Genomic DNA, 26,860 nt, shown 5'->3' on the forward strand with positions numbered 1-26,860 from the left:
ATTTTTGGGACCTGATCTGATTTTTGGGAGCATTTTGGTCATTTACAAGGTTAATTTCATACTACAGTATATACTGTAAACTCTCATGTAAAAGCTGGCATTGAAATAACAGCTGAGTCTCGGTGTCCTGCAGCAACAAACAAAAGAACCACAATAAAGGAACTTTTTATCAGCCAGAACACACAAGAAACGACCGTCCGGTCAGCTACAAACTTAAGTATAATACTTCAGTAAATGTATTTAGTTACTTTCCACCCCTGATTGTGTGCAGAAAATATTAGATCCATCTTGAACTGTAATGCCTCCCAAATTCTTTATATTCTATTTTCTTACATTAGAAAAAGTACATTTAGAACTTAAAAATGGTTCTTTGTCAGTGGGATCAGATGTTGACTTATTTTTTGCCTCCTCAATTTTAATTTGTCTCTAATTTCCTGAACTTTATAATGGCATTTTTTGCTCTGCAACATGATAACATCAAACACTGGCTGCGACTGTATCCTAACAATATTTCTGTCAACTAGCTGACTTGTTATTTACAGTGTTTATCAGGTCATTTTGAATGAACCAACCAGAACTGAGAGCTACGAATGATGTGGCAGGAAACTTTCAGACACAAAGCAAAGGATAAACCATGTTTTCTGTCAGTCAGAATAGCATGAATGTGTAATCTGACTCCTTGATTTATTATTTAAAGTTAATTAAAAATATCATTGAAAGTGACCAAAACGCTCCTAAAAAGTCTGATAAGGTAAGATGAGACTGTGACAGTGTGTGAAGTTCGTTAATGTCATATTAGGATGATGCAGTTGGTGCAACTATGGTGATATTGTGGTATTCTGTGTGTGTGTGTGCGTGTGTGTGTGTGTGACTCAGTGGGAGGAGCTGCGGTCGTTGGCGACGTCCTGTAGCCGGCGCAGCAGGGCGGAGTGGTTGTCGGGACAAACCCTCTTGGGTGACGTGTCGTCCTCCAGAGGCATGCTGCGCTTCCTGGTGGGAGTCTCTCCGGTCCGGATCATGCTGTTGATCTCCTGGAGACGCTGAGGGGTCAGAGGTCACAGAGGTCAGAGCAGGTTCTCATGTTTACAAACAACAAAATGTGGGTTGGAAAACTCATCGCCATAATTTCATGATAGCTTATATTTGGACATTTTCATTATTTAGAAATAAAGCAACTTGTTGGAAACCATTCTGTTCAGGGCTAAACCAGTATGTGGCATTGTTTTCTACCCAAAGAGAAATTAATCTGCGTTATGCTCGGTGGACTACAACTCCCAGGCTAGTTGGACATTTATTTTCCTCACAGACAACGTTATGTGACTTACAGTTCTCTCTCTTCTACATCTTGGATCTCTCCCAGTTAAATCATCAGAATAAAAGATGAACAACTAAATTAGAAAATATCTTAAGTTGAACCTACAAACCTGTGGACATAAACATTTTGGGCTAGAAGTCAACTACGGCTCCCAAGGTGCATTTCAGCAAGAAATATCTGATCAGTTTACCAAGCTTAAAATTCTGTGATGTGTGCCTTAACAGCGAGTGGAAGCTAAAGATTACAATGTTCAGGAAACGGATTTTACAATCTGCAGATTAAATTAGTTCACTTTTAAATTTTGGTTCAATTCTGGATGAATTCAGCACTGACTCCATCTCCGTGGCGACGGCGACCGAGGCTCATGGGTATTGTAGTATTCTTAGCTGTCCACCAAAATCACAGACAACGAAATTGAAATAATTGAAACTGACGGTCATAATATAATCCTGTAGGATCGTTACATTATCCGGGAGAGTCCTGAGTTTCTATGTTCAGTAACACTGAGGTGATTGTTTAAAGAAAAATTTGAAATGGTGATACAGAAATGAGGAAATACACTTCAAGTAGTAGCGGCCCCTCCCACTTCACGACTGTAGTGGTCAATGGTGAAAAATTTGCGTGGATTTTTTCGCCATTTTAAATATTGCTGTGATCAGAACTATTGCAGTTATTCCATGAAAATACTGTAAAGCAGAGCAGTATGTGTAGTGTACTGTGTGTGTGTGTGTCTCACGTTGGGGGGGCTGCTGCAGATGTAGTAGTAAATCTTGTCTCGGGGGGTTGTCGGCGTGGGGGCGGAGCTCGTCTTGTGCGGTGAGATGTAAATGGAGTGTTTGCTGGACAGAAGCATCCGGCGGGGAGAGCCGGTCCTCAGGGTGGGGTACGGACATAGAGGGGGGGTCTCCACCTGCACACAAACACACACAGAATAAGTGTTTCATGTTTCATTTCTAATGTTTCTAATGTGTTTTACTGTTTATTTCAGTACCATGAATGTTATTATTTTTCACATAATGACCCCAGAAGGAATCAAACCTCTGACACGATGTAAGAAAGTTTTTCTTTTGCAGTGAGGAAATCATCTTTACTGTAAAAGTATTTTCATATTGGACACTTAATATTTTATTATATTCTATATTAAGCTATACTACACTATGGTTTAATATATCATCATGTTATATTGTACACCATATTATCATAGTAATATAGTAGCATACAGACATAGTTGTATTTTACTACTTATCCTATTATATTCTACTCTATTGTAGCTGTTTGTAGGTGTTTGTGTCATATTTCTCTCTTTATATTGCACTGAGTGTTTGTAGAAATTCTCATATGAAGCACTCTTAACTTCTATGATTGATCGTTACTGTTAAATAAAGCCCAGGTAAATAAATAAAAAAAACTAGTTCACAGATGTTAAGAGATTATAGATGAGAGCATTAGCTTCATGCTCTCACCACGAGTGTTAATATAAGAGTACGTACCCCTGCGGAGGGTGACCTCGGAGAGTATCGGAGAGCAAAGTGTCTCATTTGTTTGATGTAAACGTTGTTGTAGAAGTGAATTAGGTCTCCTCGCTCCTCTTCACCGTCACACATGTTGGAGGAGGAGGAGGAGGAGGAGTTCTTGTTGGGGGTGGAGGGGGCACTGCCAGGCTGGGGGGCGGGCAAGGTGCTGCTGGAGCGAATAGGAACTGGGCTGTTGTCTCCACCTGCTGGGAGGAGATTATGATGTTAACGGCAAAGAAGACGACAGTGAATAAGATGTCTGCATATTATTTGTTTTTTATGTTTTCAGGTGTTCTCCTTTCAGTTGTGGTTTGGACTCCTGAGAAACATATCAGGCTCTTTAGCTGCTTGATGTTCCACTTTCTTCACCAGCTAGTCTCTAATGTTTTTCTGTCTGCTATTTGCTGTCAGCTGAGACTGAACCAGACAGGAAATGTGCTGCAAAACCAAAACTAGAGACCGAAAGAGGCTGAAAAGCAAATTATTTGTGGGTTTGTCAGTACAAGGGACACATTTAACATTACACAGAGTCATTTGATTTGGTGTTGATTTAAAAATTGTGATTATTGGAACTTAAAGATGAACTGCAGCTATTTACCACCTCAGCATGTGTTTCCGGGTGTTCTATGTGTGTAAAAAGTTATATAAAGCCTTTTGCGTCTTCAGGGGGGGCTGATGATGTCATTGATGACATCACTTGAGTCAGCATCTGTCGGGGCAGACTACAAGTTTGAAAATGTAAAGAAATCTGGGGGTGTGCAGTGAGAAAGAAGTGCTGTTAGCAGACTTCTGTAGCCTGCTCTTCATCTCCGCTGCAAGCTAGCAGCTCCAGGGTACCTTTTAGCTGCTAATAGCATAACACACCCAAATCTCTGTTGCATTGTGGGTAATGTAGGCACCAGGTTTTTGACAAGGATGAAGAATGTGTGGAATAAAAAAGATGGTCTGGTATCTCTGGTTCTGCTGTATCGCATTCCATCCTTTTCTCTTAAAAACTGTCCATCATGAGTCTGATAACATAACAGGAGTGCAAAGATAAATCTGGGGAGGACTGTTTCTTTTTGTATATATATTTTTCTGGAGCATTTTATGCCTTTATTATAGCGACAGTGGGGAGAGTCTGCTGGAAATAAAGGGTAGAGAGAGATGGGGTGGTGACATGCAACAAAGGTGCTTTCGGTTTTCATACCTGGATCCTGGCTGCTGTGAGGAGGTGAGTTCTGTTTGTTGGAGTCATTGCTGCCAGAGTGACACCTCTTCCTCCCTGAGATCAACACGCTCCTGTAGACCTGAAACATACAAAATGAGCCTCAGTTACTATAGAGGTGATGTGGGAGGAATTTCATATTCTTTTGAGAGTAAAGGGAGATATATATGTAAAGGTTGACATGATTTATATCATCACAGACACAGAGGAGTCCTAGGAGTGGTCAGGCTGAGATCAGCATTCATTTTGGGGTGGAACTGGAATCAGTGTCTGACAAAATATTCACTATTTCAGGTCACTCGCTCACTCAGGAAACAGTGGCTGTTATGTTAGCTTACATGCAAACAGTGGCTGTCCAGGGTGAAACATGAAACTAAAATCTGGTGCATTCGGCCTTTAATGAGGAAGCGAATGAGATACTGAGGTGTTGCTTGATATTACCTTGTTAAAAATGTAAACCGATATTTGGAAACCTGGAAAACTAGAGGAAAAGGGAAGGGAATATTTTTGTCTTTAGTCATTTGGGTGAACCAACCCTTTAAATTTAAAGGGGCCATATTATGCTTTTTGTGATTTTCTGTTATTTATATTCTATTATTATATCGGATATCTATGCTAAAAATGGTAAAAGTTCCAAAAATTAAGATTAACGTATGTAGAAAATGCTCCCTGCAAGTCAAAAGTCGGGGCTTTAACCTGCCCTAAATGCTTTGTTTACAAAGTTTTTTTCTACTTTGCCGACGAGCTGACATCAGACCATCACACATGCCCATAAACGGCCATCCGTTATGTAGTTTTGTTGCTATGGTTGTTGCTGAGGTTTTTCCATGTGTTGTTTGCATTGTCCCCTCTCAGATTCTCAGTCTTAATATTTCAGGCTGGATTTCAGCTTGAACATGTAACTAATCTATTTGAGAAATGCACATTTTGATTAAATAACGACAAGTAGTGAAATCCTACTACTACAGTTTGTTTCATAGTTTGTTGATGTAGCCAGAGGTCAGCCGGCTTCTGGGAGCTAACCAATCAGAACAGAGAGGGCTCATCGGGAGGCGGGGCCTTAAAGAGACAAAAATCATGCAGAGATATTCCAGTAGAGCCCCAGAATATAAATATAGACCTGGAAATGTGCCTGATATTTCCTCTTTAAACTTCACCTCTGTGAAGCACCGTCAAGTCCCAAAACTACAGCTCCCAACATCATCTACATAAATATGTGCTCCCTTATTTTGTTGTGCTAATTTAAAGGTGCAGTGTGTAGAATTTAGTGGCATCTAGTGGAACGGACTTGGAAAAAAATGGAATATAATATTCATAAGCATGTTTTAATTACTGTGTAATCCCATGAGAATAAGCGTTGTTGTGTTTTTATTACCTTGTAATGAGCCCTTTATATCTACATAGAGAGTGGGTCCTCTTCCACGGAGGCCGCCATGTTGCACCGCCATGTTTCTAGAGTAGCGCAGAACAGACAAACCAGACACTGACTCTAGAGAGGGCCTTTCGTGTTTTTCGCGAGTTTCATGGCCACCATATGTTCTCCTACATGCTCGGAAGGGGAGGGGTCTTCAGTTGGTTGCAATCTGCAACCTCACCACTAGATGCCACTAAATCTTACACACTGGTCCTTTAATAACCAGAAGGTGTTCAGTATGGACGTGTTTCCACAAAGCTGAAAACTCCCTGTAATAATCTCCTCAGACAGAAATAAGTAGACAGATAGAGGAAATCCAGTTTGGTCTTTTGCTGAAAATAACAATGCCACAACAGCTTTCATGGAAAAGATTCATCCTGTGACAGCTGCTGTATTCCAAATCATGTCACTGTTAAACTTGAATATGTGGGGGATTTTTACTGAGTTGTGGCCCCTTTTTAGCTTGAATTATGTGTCTTCTTATTTGCTAGAGGATGAGAAGTGGTATTGGTATTTTGAAGCATTGCTGTTTTGAGGTGCAAAATATCAGAGGACAGACAGCGATATTTTTGTTTGCTTTGTTTGTTTCCTCTGCCCATGAAGCAGCCCTGGTTGACTGAAGCTGTAAAAAAAGTTTGGGAGATTTTCTGCATGTGTGTCAGTAAGAAGCAGTGGTGCTGATTCAGAGCTTCTTACATTGCTGCTGGCCTGAGGCTGAGAGCGATAACACTTCATAATGTTCTGGAAGGATTTGTCTTCTTTGGTCACCTGACAAAAACAAAGAACACAAACAATGTACTTTAATAGAAAGGACACACACAGCAGTATGGAGGGATGTTCATGTATATGTAAACACACACAGACCTTGGCCATGACGTAGACGGCACACATGAGCAGCTGGTCCAGGTGACGGTCCATCATTAGTTCGGTACAGTTCACCAGAGAATATTCAAAACAGGTCCAGATCTTCCTCCTCAGCTCTGATGAGATGTCCAGTTTGGCACACAGATCTCTGAGACGCACGCTGGCCAGGTGATACACCTGAGAGACAGACACACTGACTTTAGCTTTGTATGTGTTTTGTATTAATCCTTCAGTCTAGAATCTCTCCAATGCAAGCAGCTCTGCTGTTTCTCCACAAAGATCGGTCCACTCTGCTGTGGGATCCTGTTCTGTCGCTGACTGGACCGTCACATCTGGATCTCCTCTCGCCATCAGCCAGAAACTGGTTTGTTAATCATGTCAATGATGTAAAAGTCACCATACTTTCTAATTGAAACAGTCTGACTGTTAAAGGTAGAGTCAGCAATTCTAACCCAACACACTTTTTGTCAAATTCAGCAAATATCTCCTCATGGCCTGCTAGCTGTCCCTTCATGTGTGCGCTGAAAAAAAAAATCTGGTGTTCATACACAGCACTGGCTCTGTAACTGTGCATATAAACACAGTGGCTCGGAGCGAGCCACACAACACTATTCCAGCCAATCAGCAGGGGGTGTTCCTGCTCATACACAGGAGAGGGAGAAGTCATCAGAGCAGCTGTCTCTATGAGGACATGACAGTCTCCCCGTCTCCAGCACCCATTGAATGTTGGGTTAGGGCTGGCAAACTGGAGAGAGAGAAGCTGTAGCCAATTCATATAGAAAGTGTTTTCTCTCAGTATCGATATGCTTCCATTATATTAAATGTATCAGTCCACACTGAATCCCAGACAGTCTCATGGAGACCCTCCGTGCTCCATTTAGTGAGGTGAAATCTGAGCAGTCAGCTGTTTAAATCACACAAATATCCCGCTGTATATGTTTTCAACTTATTAACCATATCAATAAATACAAACACTGTCGATTGCTTCCCGTGGAGCCGACATGTAAACTATTTTGGTTCAGTAAATTTCTGCTGTCAGTCAGCCTGGTGAAGGCAGTTTGTCTGGCTGCAGCTGACAGGCGGCTGCTTCTGTGGACAGAGACGCTAAACGCAGGTCAAATGAGAAGTGAGAAGGCCGCTTTTTTCTGCTCATGATAAAATGTGAGAGTAACAGTACAGCTGACGCATTGCTCTGGATTCTGCCATATTTCTCTTTTGGTCGTTGCCATGGCAATGCACGGCCATGAATTTCGGTGGGCGGAGCTTCTGAAGGAGCACGGAGGGAGGAGTGTATTTGTTTGGGTGTTTAGTTCAAATATCAACAATCTTTCTCCAGAATGACTGACTCTACCTTTAAACCCTGTATAAGCCAACCAGCATTCACACACAGTTAAACACGAGATGTGAGGTGCTGTAGGCGAAACTGTGACGACAGTAGAAGGATAAATAGCAGACGTGTTGGACTCGTACCTTCCTGAAGAACAGGGACAGCGAGCCTTTCTTCAGCGGGCTGCTTGACGGTTTGGCGGCCGGCTTGGGGGAGGCTGACTGGATGGTGAGGGCGCCGCTCAGAGTCTGGGCGGACAGCGGCTGCAGCGTGGCTCCGCCCTGTCCGGTCACACTAACCTGGACGGGGATGAAAGTGATGCCTCCACTCTCATTGGCTATACCTGCAGAGGTCAAAGGTCAGTTTTTCTTATTAAAGGACAGTAAGTAATAAGCAATTCAAATTTATTTGGATAGCACTTTTCATAGACATTAGTCACAAAGTGCTTTATAAAGGCATAAAACAGCATACAAAAAAGAATCATAGTAGATTAAATCACGTGATTAAAAAGTGCAAAACTAAAAAACACAGTACACAATGAAAACATACAATGCACAATAAAAATACACAATAGAAACATTAAAAGGTGACATACAGGTTACCCAAACGCCTGTATAAACAGGTGTGTTTTTAACTGCTTTTTAAAAGAATCCACAGAATCAGCAGAGCATAAGGATGCGGGCTGAGCGTTTCATAGTTTAGGTTCTATGACCTCAAAAGCTCAATCACGGGTGCGACAGGGTGGGACAGACAGCAAACTTTGACCTACGAGAGCGAGCTGATGAGTAAGGGTGAAGAAGATCAGCCACATACGCAGGAGCCTGACCGTGCAACGCTCTACGAGTAAGAATGAGACTTTTAAACTGGATCCTACACGCAATAGGGAGCCAGTGAAGAGATTTAAGTATAGGGGTATTTTGACAGGTTCAAAATTTTTCAAGTTTGTCTTAAAACAACAGTCAAGTGCCCATATGAACACTGAAAGAGGTTTTCCTCGCTGTAATCATTCCTCCTGTTCATTCATCCCTTTCAAATGTGCTCTCAATGTAAGCGATGGGGGGACAAAATCCACAGTGTGTCCACACAGTCATTGTGCAAAAATGTATTCAAAAGTCTCTGTGAAGCTTATATGAGGCTTCAGCAGTCTGAGTTAGTCATATCAAGTGGATATCTGACACATTTACAGTCTTTTTAGCATCAAATTCCCTCTTTGTGTTTCCTCGGACAGTGTTTCCCTGTTGAGCTGCAGGTGGAAGTATAGTAACAAAAAGAGGAACTTTGGCACTAAAAAGACTGAAACATTGAAAGATATCTACTTAATTTGACAAATTTGGACGGCTGAAGCTTTATATTAGCTTCAGATAAACTATTTAATAAAGGAGGAATGATTATGGCAAGAAAAACCTATTTAAATGTTCATTTGGGGACCTGACTGCTGTTCACGAACAGAACAAATCAACATTCTCACATCAGTGTTTTCAGTCTCTCACCTTGCACAGGTATGGTGACTGTCTGCCCGTTGTTGGCGGTGACGGTGGCGGTTGCCATGGTGACTACAGTCTGCCCAGCCGGGATGGCTGTGACCAGACTGGCCTGGCTGGTTTTGGCCACAGCGGCTGGTGCTGTACTGGTTGAGCCTGTGGAGCCGGCGGAGGTGACTCCAGACTCGCCGTCCACCAGGTCGACAAACAGACGCCGCCGAGCCGCGCCGGTGGGCGGGGAGCTGTAGCGGTCCAGCAGGGTGGTGGGGGAGGGGGACACACCTGAAGGAGGAGGGGAGGATAGCTTTATATTCACTAGTAGAAGTACACATTTTTACACACTTTTCTAGATACATGACAAATTAAATAAGTAAAAAGTAAAAAACGAAAAATATTGAATGAAAGCTGTAAAAAAGAAATTATTATTCAGTCAAAATCACAGCCATTCTTAAGTCATTATTGTCAGATTCAAATTCAGATGCATTTCGATCCAAAGGTTCATTTGAAATGAATAAATTCTATCATTACAATTAACAATATGAGATGTATTTAATTCAAATACAAACTCTGTTGTAGCTAATACCTTCATATGATTTTCACCAAATCAGATACTGTATATTTATTAATTTACATGATCAAATATTTCATCTGAGTGCAAACAGCTAACAAGACGCATATCTGTCATCAATGTTTCTGATAAATAGATTAATTGTGACAACACATAAAAACAATAACAGCATTTCTTCCAGGAAAAAAAAAGAAATAAAAAAAAGAAAAAAGTCAATGTGTATTTCTTTTTGTCTATCAGTTTGTCAAGTTAAAAAATATCTTGAATGAACAGCAGTGAAAAAAAAATCACACACACCTTTGACGGTGCTGTTGGTGTTGAGGTCCGGTCCGTGGTTTATGGGAGTGAGGGGAACGCTGCCTGAGCTGCTTTCATCATTTTGTTCCAGATACTGAGGAGGCATCACCTGAAACACATCCAGACCACAGTCAGCTAGTGCATCAACAAAGACTGTGTGGGAATGTATTTAAATTTAATGCACAAACACACTCTAAAATACAACAAAATCTACACAGTATATACTGCAGTACATTTAAAGTACACAATAAATGTAATATTTCATAGTCTTTGTGTTGACGGACCTCCTGGCAGGCAGGGACGTGGTCTTTGGCCCCACGGAGGCTCTCCCACAGCGGGGAGTCGCTGGTCCAGGCCAGGCTCTCCAGCACCTGCTCCTCCACTTGGTTCAGGTGCTTCACCACCTCCCGAAACAGACCCTGCTCCGACCGCACCAACACCTCGATCACCTGCGCAGATACACATAAATATCAAGACACGAGGAGGTTTACCAAACTCCAAATACAACTGTTATTTTCTACATTATTGTTTTGCATTTTTACTATATTTCATCTGAACTTCGGAGCCATTTTCTTGATGCTTGATGCTTTTCCACAGTGTTTATTCTCGTCATTCACAGATTTTGTCGCTACGTCACCATATATCTGACATTTCAGCTTTTTGGGTTCTGGCATTTGGGCATTTTTTGGCATATCCAGATTGTATCCAGATTGATTTTAGAAAGTCTGGACAGAAAAAAAAAACCACATAAAATGTGGTTTTCGCAAATCGGTTCCAAGCCACACTTGGAGCTGGTGATAGGATGTATCAATACCTTATAGAAGTGATAAGCCGGGAGCCGGAAGATTCGGATCATGTTGGGGAAATCTCCTGGAGGTCTGTAGGAGAAGATGACGATCTCTAAACAGCAGGCCAGCAGAGAGCGATGGAAGATGTCCTGTTCCAAAATACACTGCAAGACACACACACACACACACACACACACACACACACACACACACACTTCATTAATTTCATTACTCACTTCCAGGAACAGGTCAGGAACAAGTAGAAACTATTTGAAACAGTATATACTATTTCATCAACAGACTGAGTCCGTTGATGACATGTTTGTTTCCTTCCAGAGGAACAGAGTCTATGTATTTACAAGCTAAGAAGAATGTGTCCTATTAAATTACTTCATCCATTACCTCCCCCACAAAACCACCGTCAAGGATCAGGGGCGCCATAGGAGGACGTCAACACTTAAAAACTTAAATTTACCAAGAAGCAACTGTCAAGTCAAAACTTCAGAGCAAATGAAGATACAAGCCTAAAAGGTCTGTGAATGCTGATCATTAGAAGCACCCAGCACCCCTTAAACATATTCATTTAAGGCCGTGTTACTTATTTTAAACAGCTGGGACCACGTCCTCCCAATGAAGAGGTCTAAATAAGAGAAGGTATACTTTATTGTCCCAGACGGAGGATGTATCTCAGGCTTAAGAGTTGAATACTGTTGCATATAGAAAAATACAAGGTTCATTATCTCCAGTGGCACTAGTAATGTACATCACACCAATCAGACACCTACACAAATAGACTATTGTTCCCCTTGTACACAGAGTATACAGACTGTTTCTAAAATGATGAAAACACAGTGACTTGTGTTGAGTTTATATAAAAGAATTAAAGCAATGAAAAGCTGAAAACCAGATGTGCGAAGGAGGCAAAGTCCATAAATTAGATATTAAATAAAACAAATCAAGTAGTACTCCACTCACTATCAGTCAGTGTTACACATGAAACCCTACTGCACTGTGTATATATTCTAGTCGGTTAAAATAAACAACTGTGCAATAGATCAAAAATGATGCCGGTTCTTTGCTCAGCAGTCTAATGGAGGTGGGGACGAAGGAGAGCTGGAGACAGTTGGTTTTGCATTTACTGGCTGTATAACATCTACCAGAGAGTAACAGTTTATACTCAAGAGTATAAAATATGTGATTCTGTGTGCTTGTCTGATTACAGTTTTCTCATAGATAGAAAGGAGGGATGGGGTTTTTTTCCCCCTTTCATTGCTGTTTTCACCATGTTGTTGTAGATTTTAGATTTTAACAGCGAAGATGCTGCACCATGCTGAAATGAAAACAGTTACACAGCCATGCAAGACCTGCCTGTTACTAATTTTTGTGACTTATATTCAACTTCAGCCCCGAGTTTAACATCTGTAGCACTGACAAGATGATAAAAGCTGCACGGTTAACACTCACAGACAGGTCAGCATCTCCCAGAATCATCTTTTCTCTCTCGATGATGGACTCCAGAATCCGGTAGTACAACGCCTCCGCCAGGTGAAAATACTTCACCGCCATGTCTACGAGAAAAACTTTTATTCAGACACTTAAACAGAAGCGAATCTATCAAACACACTAACGTCTGCGTCTGCACGTACCTCTCCCCATCGACCTGTTCTCTTCCCCGCTGCCCTCGTAATGCTGAGAGAAGAGCTCGAACATGTCCTTCAGGCGCTTGTTGATGACATCACTGGGGTCTCTGGCACAGGTCCTGAGACATAAAGGTACAGAGATACAGTTTGAGTTTAAACTGGGTTCATGTCTTTGGAGACATCATCAGTTCAGCCCACAGGAAAGGAAAGAGAATCCTACCTAAGTGTTTCCGTTAGCTTAGCACTCGGCCCCTGTTTGGTTCCCGACAGCAGCGTGTGGAGTCGTCCGACGCTCTTCATGGCGGACGAGACCGGAGACGCCAGGCTGTTCTCCTGAACGTACTTCCTGCCCGTCAGAGGAGTGGCCACCTTAAGAGCCGAGGCCTGTGGAGAGGAGAGAGAGGAGGTTCCTGTTTATTTACATGAATAAACCACAAAAAGGAGGATGCGGAAAGAGGAGCAGAGAGTAAAAACAAGAGGCTGTTTATTTGATCTTGATTTAAAAGAGACAAATAAAAGGTACATAAATGTCTTACTGTGAGGTTGGCATGAAGCCTGTAGGTGGCGCTGTCCTGGTTCTCCACCCCTTCACACAGGCACGGCCCCGGGGTGCCAATGTCGTCGCTCGCCCCCTCGCCAGTAAAGATCCTCTCATCCAGGCTGCCGGTAGCCAGAACATGTTCCTCATACACCCGAGTCAGAGACAAACTGTGGGTACAGGACCGGAGGTTAGAGAAAGAAATAAAAAGTAGCATAACATAACGGAAATTTAAGAAGTATACAGCAGTGGGGTAGAGTCAGCTAGAGCTTGGTACGGCAGAAAAATCTGGATAGAGCAGAGTAGAGTAGGATAGAGTGGCCTGTATTAGAGCTGAGTAAAGTAGGATACAGTCAGTTACAATTGGATTAAGTAGAAACAGAGTAAAGTAGAGTAAAGCAGGTTATGGTAAAGTAGGTTAGAGTTGGTTAGAGCTCAGTAAGACAGAGAAATTACATTAGAGTAGAGCAGAATAGAGTGGCTGAGAGTAGAGTTCACTAAATTGGGATAAAGTAAGAGTTGACTGGAATAGGGAAGAGTACAGCAAGATATAGAAAAGTAGAGTCAATTAGCGTTACATTAGAGTGAAGAAGAGTAGAGTAGAATAGAGTTGAGTAAAGTAGAAAAGTAAGATAGTCAATTACAGTTGGAAGAAGTAGAGTAAGGTAGAATACTTAAACAGTACAGTTGAGTAAAAGTATGGTTGATATGGAAAAGTAGAGTAGAGTCAGATAAAGTAGAGTAGAGTAGAGTGATGTTAGATCTGAGAGGATTGTGGGAAAGAAACGTTGGCTAGAGTAGAGTCAGGTACAGTGACTGCAGTAGAGTAGAATACAGTAAGGTATAATCTACTACAGTAGAGAAAACAGATGCTGCAAAAAACAAGAGTCTGACGTGAACTCCTCATCTCTCCTCACCACATGTTTCTGTCTTCATACAAATTAGATTATTTCAATTTTCGGTAATGTTTAAAACACACAGTGTCATGTTGCCGTGGCGATGGCCGACACTCACAAACTGTCTCCGAAGTTCATGGGATCCAGAAAGCCGGTCAGACCGTCCTCTTTTCCTCTGAGGATCTGTGGGAGTTGAAGAAAAGGAAGTCTAGTTTTACAATATAAAACCACAAACATCATCAGGTCAGGCCAGAGTGTGTGTGTGTGTGTGTGTGTGTGTGTGTGTGTGTGTGTGTGTGTGTGTGTGTGTGTGTGTGTGTGTGTGTGTTTCCCCGGTATTTATTTCCTTACTGTGCTGGTAGGAAGTGCAAAACCACATCATGTAGGAAAGTCAAGGGGTAGAAACTTTTATTAGAAAAAAAACATTTACCACTGAAACCATAGTTATTACAGGAAAAGTTTACAATTTTTCAAGTGTGTCTTAAACCAGCAGTCAGGTGTCCATATGAACAGTGAAAGAGGTTTTTCATCGCTGTAATCATTCCTCCTGTTCATACCGGATATTAAAAGATCCTTCAAACGTGTTTTCAATATAATGTGATGGAGGCCAAAATCCACAGTGTGTCCACACAGTCATTATGTACAAAAATGTACAAAAACTGTAGAAACAGTGACCGTGATACTCCGTCGTACATTGATAGTGAAAAAAATAAACATCTATTTGTGAATCGTAAAATGCATTAATTACCCTCTTGTGGAAGAGCTTCTTGATAAAAGGTTTCCAGAAGTGTTCTTTGACTCCTTTGGCCTCCAGCACCAGGCCGTCATGCAGCTCACACAGCTGCTCTATGAAGCAGTACGGGCCTGAGGCCGGCCTGTAGTCCTTACTGCTGAAGTCCTCTGGTAGACCTGCAGGACAGGAGACAAGACGGGGAGGACACTTAGTAACCGAAACTATAATTAACCTGATGACGGGAAGGACTCTGGTTAAAGAAAACAGTCTGACGAGTTGAAACACTTTTATTTGTTGTTTGATGGTGTAAATGTTCTTCTTCCTGTAAATGACTGAAGCTACAAAATGACTTAAAAGAATAAATAAATGTCATTTGTCAGTGTCAGTCTCTTAGAATCAAAGGACTCCTTTGTCGATGTTGAATGACTTTCACATTTTCTTGACTTAAGAGTACCCTGTGGAGTTTTAGATCACTGGTAGCACTCTGGAGACATGTTTTTATGAGCAGGTCGCCGTTTTGTTGGCAACAGGATACATATTTCTGACGCTGGTTTCACACTACAGGCCTTTTTTTTTTTTTTTTTACAGATGCTATTTTGTTATGTGACGGTAGGAAAAGCACAGGTGTAGTTTATAAAGTGAATGATGGCTGAATTCAGTTACAGCACATACTGGCTCACTGTCTGACTGTCATGGTTTACTTGAACAGAGCAGAGCCACTGTTCATGTTATTAGTAAGATTTGTGCTTTTATTGCTGCGACGAGTCAAAATGTCTGCTGTGATCTACATCTACACACCTACACAGCTACGCACCGACAAAAGCAGTGAAGAAGACGACTACTAACAAGCAAACGTGGATGTTAAGAATTCACAATTTGAAATATTTCTAAAACTCAGCATTCAACATGTTTGTTAGACCTCAAGGATACATGCAATGTGTTTCGATGAGAAATACTGAACATAAACAGAAACATTTGTTGGTTTTAAACTCCACAGGGGAGCTTCAAAACATTCATTCAGATATCTGATACCATCAGTCTCTCTATATACGTACAAAAAACACCACTGAGACGACTATGCAGTTTGAATTAAAGTAGGTTAAATGTACATTATGTTGCGTTATAATGTTACATGTTCACTGCAGATGATTGGATCACCACTTCTTTTTGTTTTGTTTTTAATTTGAACTGTTTAATGCTTATTTTATTTATAACACATGTTCTTATAGGACGGGTCAGTCAGGTTTTTCTTGCTGTAATCATTCCTCCTGTTCATACTGACCATTAGAAGATCACTTCATAATGACCTTACAATGTAAGTAATGGGGGACAAAATCCACAGTCCTCCTTCTGTGCAAAAAATGTATTTAAAAGTTTATCTGAAGCTAATATGAAGCTTCGAATTCATAAAATGAAACACAAAGAGGGAATTTGATGCTAAAAAGACTGTAAATGTGTCAGATATCCACTTAATATGACTAACTCAGACTGCTGAAGCTGAATATAAGCTTCACATCAACTTTTAAATGACTGTGTGGACACACTGTGGATTTTTTGGCCTCCATCACTTACATTGAAAGCACATTTTCTCCTCCACTTTCTCCACAGGAAATCAGGAGATCAACAAGGTTTCATGTCATCTTAAATTCCCTGGGTGCGATTTTGGGATTTTTTCTAGTCAAAATTTAAAAAAAAAAAAAGTTTCCTGTCTGAATATAATTTGAAGCGGTGTCATTTTTCATTGTGAGGCTGTCAGGGCTGCAGGGGGAGGGGGGGGGGGGCCGGAGGACAGGAGGTTTTTGTACAGAGCCGTTTCCTTTCTCATTAGGTTCTCCAGTACAATTACAGGGGCGAGCAGAGGAAACATGAGGTGTCAACAGGAAGAGAGTGCAGCTCTGATACACACAGCTGTACGCTCTCTCTGGGAGCTGGCAAGTTGGAATATGTTCAGCGTAAAGAGCATAACTTTTGATTTATTTTACATGTTTGATTTAGTGCTGTACATAACTGATAAGCAGGCTTCCTACCAGCCTATTCTTGTTTTAATTTTTTTGACTATTTAATGTCATGTTTCGCAACTTTGAACTTTGAAACTATACAGCATGTAGGTGGGATGAGGTTCAAGATTTTGAACATCAAAGATTTGACATGAGCAAAAATGGAACGCACTTTCTGATCAAATATTAAAATACAAAATGCTCTTTGAGAACAAAAATGACAGCACTAGATCATAAATATGTTACTCAGATATGATGATCTGATGTTTTGTCCAAATGTTTTCAGCAGAAACAAGTAGTGAACACAACACTGACATATCGTCACCTTTTAAGTAGATATGTTGAACTTGTTAGCAGTTTTTCATATTCACTCTCTTTTAGCTGTTTTTGCTCTCTACCAACTCCTGTGAGAAATATGTGGCTCTTTAGCTGCTAAATGCTCCATTGTGCTCACCAGCTAGTTGATAACTGTGTTTGGTGCTGAGCAGGTAGTGTACGGTGGCTTTTTAGAGCTTTTTCTCTGAAAAAATCTGCCCGCTGCGGCCGATAATGAAGCTATGAGAGCACTGAGAGTGAACAAAAACAGTAAAGTTGCAGCCAGACGGCAAAATAATGAGCTGAAAATCACTATAAAGCTCCATAAAGCCGAAGGGAGCTGCAGAGTTGCTGATAATTCTCTGTAGGTTCATCACTATGAGCCACGTCGCTCACAATACACACTGTCAGTTCATACGTTGGAGTTATAAAAATATAAATTATAGATGCTTTAAATTAGATAAAACTTCAGGTCTGAACTGAGTAAAAAAAGTGTCACACAGTTAAAAATCTGATCTGTACATCTGTCATGTACTATCAGTCATGTACAGCACTAAATCAAACATGTTAAATAAATCAAAGGTTTTTCCCTCATTAATACTCATCATTACTTTTCCAGATTTGGAAAAACACTGTTTTTTACAATATGTGTTTTCTCCAGATTTTCACTGATTGTAAGAACCTTAAAGCAGCTATAGTGTTTATTTTTTTATAAATGTTTCTGCTGCCCCCAAGTGGCCAAATCATCACTTGCTGCAGGTGTAAATAAGGGCAGCGGGTTTAAAGACGAGAAAGGAGCAAAGTGTATGATTGAGCATCATTTTGAAAGAGCACACACGTGATCAAAAACTTAAAAATGTAGCTACACGTATGCATCTGAATAGGAATATTTCAGAGCAGAAAGACATTTTTGCAAGCGTGCAGACGTCTATTCTTGCTGCAAATCTCAACATACACAGACAGTCTTTTCTACGTCCCAGGGAGCCTGAGGGGATATTTCAGGAGGATGCAGCAGTATAGGGTGCGGTACCTTTAAAGTTTGGGTTGAGCAGATCTTTCCTGGCGTTGCACAGCAGCGCGTTGGTGAAGACGAGGTCGAGAGCACATAGCAGCAGATGATATGAGTTCACCAGGTCATCGCTGATCATGGGGAAGTTCCCTGAACAAGAAGATACAGAAACAAAGAAAAAACATGACACCACATGATTGTTTAATCATGTCTTCAGGCTAAGTTGGCAAAGCAAACCACACCGGTATTACTGCCAAATCTAGAGAGGCAGGTCCAAACCGGCCGCTTTAGTTGTCAAGACATCTGATACCCACTAAAGTGAGTGTGTGTATTACAGGGGCTTCAGAAGGATTGAGCCAGCAGTTTTTTATTAGAAGGAATGTCAGATGAGGGCAGGGAAAGTGAATGAGTACTACAATTTTCCCCTCAGTTAATACCTCAGAGTGAGGCACTTGGGGAGCCAAACTGTCCAAATCTGTCCAAAGAAACTTCCATGAAACCTGTTCAGACAAACAAAGTCGCCAAGTAACACCGGTGAAAACATAATCTCCATGGAGGAGGAAATAAAGGGCCGAGCGGCAGCGTGGCGACGTCCCGCTGATGCTGACAAGTCCGTGCTCGCCCTCAGATCTGTATTGTATTAGTCTGTCACGTTCTCTCTGCTTTAGAGGTGAACTCTGAACGCTGATTTTCCACCTCAGTGTGTGTTTCCTGGTGTTGTATGAGTCAAAAGTAGCATAAAGCCCTCTGTGTCTCCAGAGGGAGCTGATGACATCACTGATGATGTCACTCATCAGCATCGGCTGGGGCTGAAGACTACAAGTTGTAAAATGAAAAAAAAAAAAAAAAACCCCGGAGGTGTCTTCTTGTCTCTGCTGGAGGCTAGCAGCTCCAGGCTACATTAGCCGCTACTAGCATAACCCATCCCAATCTCCAGTTGCATTGTGGGTAATGATAACACCAGGTTTTGACAGGGAAGAAGAGTAGTCAGTTTCCATCTAAATGCAGCTCAAATTTTAATTAAATATCCACAAAACGATCAAAAGAAAATGTTGTGAATGTTTGTTTCCATCCACTACTGTTGTGTGAATATCAGGAGATAAACAGCTGGTGGCGCTGATTCTCCAGTCGGCGCCATTAAACCGTTGCAGAAGAAGACGACACAACAAGATGACATCTTTAAAAGAGCGGCAGTCAAAGCTCAAACGATGGAAAACCATGAGGAAAATGTGATGGAAATATTCATGTATTAATTTGAGGAAGTCCTCCTCATCGCTCCACACACATCTGATGTTTTGGTCTCTTCAGTCACATGATTCATGTACATCATCATTTATTCACTGAGTCTGTTTACATCTTCTTTTTATCCACAGATCAACTTTTACACCTCAGACAACAAACACTTTTTTTTTAAAGATATTTCGATATTTCTTTTAAATTTCCAGCTTCAGTTTCCATTCAGGATTTTTTAGGCACAAATTGAAAATTTGTTATAGGAGTTATAGGATGTTATAGGAGTACAATGCTTAACTTTAAAGGTCTTAAAACGTTAATCTGACGGGATTCAATTCAGATTTGTGTGTTAGTCATGTTACAGATCCAGTCTTGTTGGGTTTTTGTTATGTAAACGTGTCTCAGATCGACGGAAGTGAAGATGTGTGTGTTCGTTATATTCTCTCTACTTTAGCAGCCACATGTTGATCCCTGCTCTGTTTGCTGGCCTCTTATGTTCGTTGGGACCGTTGGATGAATCACCCTTCCCTTTAAAGCTGTGTTTGATCAGTGTTTTCATGTTAAAGCCTCTCTAATAGGATCCCGCTTATTTGACACGAACCTCTGTTTGTCTTTGCATCAAAGTTGAGGGTGCAGGTAACTCTACTGAGTGAGTCTTTACCTTTAGCGTGGACAAACAAAACCCAGCAGAAGTTGAAGACCTCGGTCACGGTGCACGGATGTCGCCTAGAAAACAAAGACAGGAGGGAAATGAATTAAACAAGGCCAGCTACCGACCCTGAAATGATTACAATGCATCTATTAATTAATCATATACGTATTACATGGATACAAATTCATAAGTATCCAACTGTCCTGTCAAAATAGAATATAAAAAGACCAGAAATGCTTGTTTGGAGGCTCAGAAATCTTGCTGCTGTTGCTGTGTGAGATGCAAAAGAGAAAATCTTAACTTGTAGCATGATTATATGCTTGAGGAAACTAAGAATGTGTTTGCATTTCATCTCCACACTGAGATTAAGACTCTCAGCTGTCACAAAGCCAACCTACTGTCTGTTGTGGGCCACAAGTAGGTGATTGATGAGCGCTGATAAATTAGAAATCATTTCCTGCGTGTTCTCAGCAACAGAACAAATCAAAGGTCACGATCGTGGACGGACTCGTACCTCTGTTTGCGGCTGCGGTGGACACGTGGCGGCTCCTCTGACGGGGCTTTGAAGATGGCTTTAAAGATGGGAACGTACTTCTTGAAGATGACGGCCGACACCGTGAAGTTTCTCTCCAGCTTCTCGGTGCCCTGACGGAAGTCCTGAGGCAGGTTGGCCATGTCCTGCCACTTCTTCATCTTATTAAAAAACTCGATCAGGCTACAACGGAGGAACAGTGAAGAGTTACACCGAGAAAATGACTCAACACTGGCAGTGGTTTGTATGTCTGACTAATCAGCGAGGAAGTAATATACACAATAAAGATGTGCCGGTAAACCGTTTCCACTATATACGCTGCGGTGAAACATTCTGGTATTAATACCAACAACCATTTCCATTACTGTCATTAAGTGGCCTGTTAGAGCCCAGTATAACTGTTATTATGTGCTGCCATTTAAAAAATAATTAAACTGTTATCACCTTGCAGATAACACTACCTACAAAGTTCTTGTACTTCCAGAAATCAATCGATTTTGATCAATTTTATCAGGAAAAATTTATGAATGAGACACACAGCTGCATTTAAAGTGATTTCCAGTCAACAGTCTTCAACTTTGAACAAATTACTTTTGTTGTTTTGCAGTGTTAAAACTGTTTTTGATGTTATTTTTTAAAAGCACAGAATGTAATTTAGTAATTTCATGATATGACCTACAATCATTTATTGTTATATAAAATGTTTTCAGTACTTCCCAGCAGCAGCATCATAATAATTTCTAATGATATAATCAATAAATTAATGCGACCTGGACCCAGATAAGCAACAGAAAAACAGATGGATGGATTAAGCAATGAAAAAATAATAATTGTAGTTTTGTCTCTAAACTCTCTTCTTGTGTATAGTGAGTGGGTGATCTTCCTCGTTACTGCAGCTAGCAGTAGTGTTTCTACAGGTCTGATGGTGCTGACTGAAGTTCCACAAGAAAGGATTGAACGGCTTCCTGCAGCACAGGCTCGCTCGTAGTTTATCAATGTAGAACGTCTCCCGACAGCCAGAAAATGGAAAATGCAACAACATGCAACATAAACTAATGTTACTGTCTACAGCAGGAAAGAGACAATATTCAACACCTCTGCACAAGACATTTAAGACTTTAATACATTCTAAGGACTTTTTTCTATTGAGGGAACTGAATTCAATGCTTTTTAAGACCTTTCAAGAACTGTGGACCCCCGACATAAATAGCTGTTTATATACTGCTGTAGATCTCTGGAGCGCTGCTGCAGGATGTGTGAAGCAACAGCCTCAGTTTTTGTTTTGCTTTATGTTTTTTTAATCTGTCTTTCATCTGTGTTGCTGAACTTTAAGATCTGTCATCGCTTCTTCTTTCCTCTTTGCAATGAAGAGCACAATGAAAATAAGCTTTTAGCCTTTTTGTGTTTTTATCCTCTACAGTTTTAACGGTATGTCAGGAGTGGGTATTTGCAGTAGAGCTGCAACAATTAATCAATTCAATGATTATTGATCGACACATAATTAATTGCAACTATTTTATTAATCTAAGAACTGTTTTATTTACTTTTAAGCAAAAATTACAAAATATTATCTTTTTGCAGCTTCTGAAATGTGAGGATTTTGGACTGTTGATTGGACAAAACAAAACATTTGAAGATGAAACCATGAGCTCTAAGAGCTTATAACTGACATTTTTCAATTTTTTAGCATTTTATAGACAAAATGAGAAAATAATCTGCAGATAAGTCGATATGAAAATAATCAGTATTTGCAGTTTTGTATTTACCTTAATGGTGTCAAATCTATTCATCTCACTATCTTATTTTCATCAGTAATGTCTGTCTTTATATTTAGCTCAGACACAGACACAGGGTCGGCCTTTCCTCTTCATTTGTCAGAGTAATGTATATTTATTTTTTGGTCACACTAGGGCTGGGGGATATGACCAAAATCTCATTTCCCAATATGAGTAATTTCATATCCTGATAACAATACCTATCCCGATATAGCACATCCCCCCCCAGTGACTGTCCATCCTTTGCACAGATTTAATTAAATTACTCTTCATGGCTCAACTAGAGTACTTCAACTGGTTCACTGTCTCTCCTGTGTGTTCAGCTCAGCCCCGCCTGCGGTGAACCACAGCGAGTGGAGTAGAGAAACACGACCATGAATGACAGCAAAATGCTGCAGAGACTCTCACACTGAGCTGAAATTAAATGAGTGCACATAAATTTGGAAAATAACATAAAAACAGTCTCTACTATGTTTTGCTATCATTTATGGTTGCTGTCTCATTGCTTCTCTCCTTCTCTGTGCGGGTGGAGCTGAGCCCTCCGTGTGTGTGCAGCGTTGCAGAGGAGAGACAGACGGCGGTGGAGAGCTGCAGAGTTGACGACAACTAAAATCGTTGTGTTACTGTAAGTGTAATAAAAGCTTCCCAAGTAAAAAAGTCAAGAAGAGTTATTTATCAATGTAATCTGTGCAAAAGATGGACTCCAAATGATGAAAAATACTGCGATACAGAGTGCGATTTACGTCACAACATCATAAACGATAGAGCATATTATGAAATGATAGATGTTTTTCTATCGTATATATCGTCATATCACACAGCTCTAGGTCACACATGATTACAGTGGTGCAGACAGATTTACAGTTGAGTGCACAGGTGCATTATGGTCCTACCTCATTTCTGAGCAGCGTAGGATTCTGGTCAGAGAGACGTAGTTCCCCTCTGCGGTGCCTTTCCCCACCGTCGGCACCGAGGACCTGCAGGCCACGTAGAGCGCACAGGCCAGCCAGTGCAGCTCGCTGCCCTGCACACGGAGCGAGAGAGAGAGTGAATCACAGTGAAGGGGAGAGAAAAGTGAGATGGGAGTCACAAAAAGAGAGGAAGGGGAGAAGGAGGAAGAGGAGAAAGTGGTGGAGGGAGATTAGAAAAAGACAAGGAGGAACAGAGGAGGAGATCAGAGCAGGAAGGGATAAAAGAGCAGAGTGTGAGGAGGTCAGATGAGGTTAATCTTCTACTACTGAAGTAACTAAGTACATTTACTCAAGTACCTGTACTGCATTAGAGTGTTTTTTGCTGCTTTATACTTCTACTTCATTTCAGAGGGAAATATTGTACTTTTTACTCCACTCCATTTATTTGACAGCTAGAGGTACTAGTTAATAATACAAAATATGACCAACAAATGGAGTATGATGTATTATTACAGGTTTAGATAAGACTTTATTAATCCTTCAAGTGCATAAACATTAATATATTAATAATTATACTCCGCTAATATAGTATATATGTTTCTGAAATGGGCCATTCTGCATACTGAGTACTTTTTACTTCTGTTACTTAAAGTATATATTGATTCTAATCTTTAATCTTTTTTAAATTTTTTATTTTTTTTTAACTTTTACTCAAGTAAAAGTTTGATTGCATGACTTTTAGGACTTCTTCCATCACTGAGTAAAAGTAGCAATACTGCAATATAAAAATACTCCATTACAAGTAAAAGTCCTGCATTGAAAATGTCACTCAAGTAAAATTACATAAATATTATCAGAGCACAATATACTTACAGTATCAAAAGTAAAAGTACTCATTAAGCAGAAAAATGCTTGTATGTAGTGCAGTGTATTTTATAAACTGATGTATGTTTTGTATGTGAAATTTTAATCTGCAAAGTAACAGCAGTCAAATAAATATAGTGCAGAAAAAGTACAATACTTGCCTCTGAAATGTAGTGCAGTGTATGCAGAGTATTCAGTAGCATTACATGGAAAAACTCAAGTAAAGTATACAGTAAGTACCTTCTACCAACAGTTTTTTGTTTGTCCTATTTGTGTGTATATGTCATATATAAAAATTGTAAGTATGCTAGAAGTATGAATACTATCATATGCAAAAAAAAATTAAACCTACTTTGTACATTCTTGAAGTAACATGTTTATAAAAAATTAAGCACAGTGGTGGAAGAAGTACTCAGATCCTTTACTTTAGTAAAAGTCGCAATACAGCAAAGTAAAAATACTCCATCACAAGTAAAAGTCCTGCATTAAAGATCCTACTTGAATAAAAGTACATAAGTATTATGAGCTTGATGTAGTTAAAGTATTACAGTAAAAGTACATAAGTATTATGAGCTTGATGTAGTTAAAGTATTACAGTAAAAGTACATAAGTATTATGAGCTTGATGTAGTTAAAGTATTGCAGTAAAAGTAGTGGTTTGGTCCCTCTGACTGATATATTATTATATATGACATCATTAGATTATTAATAGTGAAGCATCAGTGTTAGAGCAGCATGTTACTGTTGTAGCTGCTGGAGGTGGAGCTAGTTTACACTACTTTATATACAGTTAGCTAGTTTAGTCCAGTGGTTCCCAACCTAGGGGTTGGGCCCCTCCAAAGGGTCAGCAGATAAATCTGAGGGGTCGTGAGATGATTAATGGGAGAGGTCGACTGTCAGTCCAAATACTACAACTTCCGGTTGTTTTTGTTGTCAGTTATCATGGTAGTTTAGCAGGTCAGACACCTGAAGAAGCTCTAAATCGTCTAAAAATTTCGTTGTTGACACAGATTTGTAAAACACTTTAAGTTTTAATTCAGTTTTGGGCTGTGCCTTGTTGTATAGTCAGCCCTGTAAACATGTACAGCTTCCTTTTCTGAACCTTAATGTAACCGAGGAACCTGCCAACTTACTTAAAACTACGTATATGCCCAGCAGTGGAAGAAGTATTGAGACCTTTTACTTAAAGGACGGGTCACACTTTTTCAAGTCTGTCTTAAAACAACAGTCAGGTGCTTAAATGAACATTGAAACATATTTTTCTTGCTGTAATTATTCGTCCTGTTCATACTGGTGATTAGAGGATCCCTTCCTTATGCACTTACAATGTAAGTGATGGGCACAAAATCCACAGTCCTCCTTCTGTGCAAAAATGTATTTCAAAGGATATCTAAAAAAACAAAGTTCTGATACACAAATCTGTTTTCAGTTTTTTGACTTTTTCTCTAATCTTTGATTTTTTGCTGAAATATTGGATCATTTGAACATTTATTGAAATGAAAGCATGTGAGAAGTTTAGAGGGAAAAATCACTATTTGGTGGAGCTGTTAACAACTCATAGACATGTGAAATGTGACCCCGACTACACACTGCTTTTTGTAAGACGTCAAAAGCCAAAAAGGTTGGAAACCACTGGTTTCATCTTTAACAATGTGTTGTATTTTAAAAGCTTGTTATATTATCCATTGTGTCAAATCTTCATCTGAAAAGTTGTCAAATAAATGTATTGGAGTAGAAAGTACAATTAATCCCTCTGAAATGTAGTGGAGTGGAAGTATAAAGTAGCATCACATGGAAATACTCAAGTGAAGTACAAGTATCTCAAAACCTTTCAGTTTATTTAATAAGCAGGTTGTGTCATTAATCATCGGTCAGTCTGCTGTATTGTGTTACACTTAGCCATGCTGGAAATCCTCCCCTCTAGTGGCTTCCTGCTTATCCACACAGTATTATGTATTACCATGTAATATCATAACATTATAAATGTTTGCTTTAAATTAGGAGGATGTTTGTGTTTAGCATTGCAGTAACCGTTTATTGAAAGCTAGCATCACATTAATACCCGTTACGCTGGGATATTATGGCTTAAGAGGTTTAATAGGTTCAAGAAGTCATTCGAATAAATTCTCGATTTCTCATTTTTATCCCACTATAAAAATAAAAAGACAGAAAGTGGACTGAGGTTAAATTTGTGAAGTTAATGGATTAATCTAGCTAGCTGTAACGTTACAGTAAACATGGACACTGGCTGAAAGCTACACCGAGAAGCAGAGACGTTAGAGCAACGGCAAATACGTAAAAACTGAATGTAAGAGATGAATTGTCGTTTTTACCTCTAGTGTAAAATTCCTGCTGATGTTTTCATAGGTCTTCCATGCCTCATTGCTCGCCTCTTCGTCCATATTCAAACCTCGACAGAGCTCTTCAAACCCGGCTCGGGCTTTTTGTAAAAAGTCGTCCTCGTCGCTCATTTTTTTCAGGAGGTGTCTTTCTGAACAAACTTGGCGGATAAAAAGCGGATTCAGATAAAAGAGAGCAACGCCGACAACACAAACAGACGCTATTTACGCTGCTTGCACCCAAAATATAATCGTAACTGTGTTATTATCGCGCTGCAAGGTATACGGCGCTGTACAGTGTGGCCATTTAAATGTCCTTTGACTGACAGCTACTACGCTGCGTGGCCGCTGCGCTGCGGACGTACGGAGAGACACGAGCGATAACGTCTAACGTCATTTATGGGCGTGTTTTAGTTAGAGAATACCAAAAACGGCGTATCTTACCCCAGCCCACTAAACCTGCGTAGTTGAGCATGAATGGGTGGGTCGACCGTCAGTCCAAATACTACTACTTCCGGTTGTTTTTGTTTTCAATTATCACGGTAGTTTAGCAGGACAACCATCCGAAGAAGCTTTAAACCTTCTTTAAATATCGTTGTTGACACAGCTTTGTCAAACTTTTTAAGTTTTAAATCCAGTTTTCGGCTGCGCC

The 26,860-nt window shown here is 40.3% G+C and overlaps 1 protein-coding gene across 2 annotated transcripts; it reads right to left on the minus strand.

Annotated features, from left to right (window-relative positions):
- Positions 1 to 411: 411 nt before the first annotated feature.
- rbl2 (retinoblastoma-like 2 (p130)) lies at positions 412 to 26,543 on the minus strand. 2 transcript variants are annotated; one of them, XM_044355890.1, is made up of 22 exons: positions 26,203 to 26,543; positions 22,989 to 23,119; positions 20,303 to 20,503; positions 19,798 to 19,862; positions 17,925 to 18,053; positions 14,598 to 14,758; positions 13,968 to 14,032; positions 12,952 to 13,123; positions 12,636 to 12,799; positions 12,422 to 12,534; positions 12,240 to 12,343; positions 10,802 to 10,939; positions 10,272 to 10,436; positions 9,988 to 10,096; positions 9,132 to 9,404; positions 7,785 to 7,984; positions 6,315 to 6,491; positions 6,147 to 6,218; positions 4,019 to 4,118; positions 2,806 to 3,032; positions 2,052 to 2,225; positions 412 to 1,040 (listed from the first exon to the last, which is right to left on the minus strand). In XM_044355890.1, exons 1-22 carry the CDS (start codon positions 26,338 to 26,340, stop codon positions 873 to 875), a joined length of 3,246 nt encoding a protein of 1,081 aa, XP_044211825.1. In that variant the 5' UTR covers positions 26,341 to 26,543; the 3' UTR covers positions 412 to 872. The 2 variants fall into 2 exon arrangements, with proteins under 2 accessions (XP_044211825.1, XP_044211824.1); XM_044355889.1 differs by having other exon boundaries at positions 2,806 to 3,035.
- Between the last annotated feature and the right edge of the window lie 317 nt (positions 26,544 to 26,860).

This window comes from Thunnus albacares, chromosome 7, assembly GCF_914725855.1.
Source record: "Thunnus albacares chromosome 7, fThuAlb1.1, whole genome shotgun sequence".
Taxonomy (NCBI): Eukaryota; Metazoa; Chordata; class Actinopteri; order Scombriformes; family Scombridae; genus Thunnus; species Thunnus albacares.

Coding starts and splice junctions, on each gene's coding strand:
- rbl2 (XM_044355889.1), bottom strand. CDS start 26,340: ATGAGCGACGAGGACGACTTTTTACAAAAAGCCCGAGCCGGGTTTGAA. Junction 10,940..12,239: donor TGGGAGATGCTGACCTGTCT/GTGAGTGTTAAC, acceptor TGTGTCTTGCAG/TGTATTTTGGAACAGGACAT. Junction 6,219..6,314: donor CCGTCTACGTCATGGCCAAG/GTCTGTGTGTGT, acceptor TGTTTTTGTCAG/GTGACCAAAGAAGACAAATC.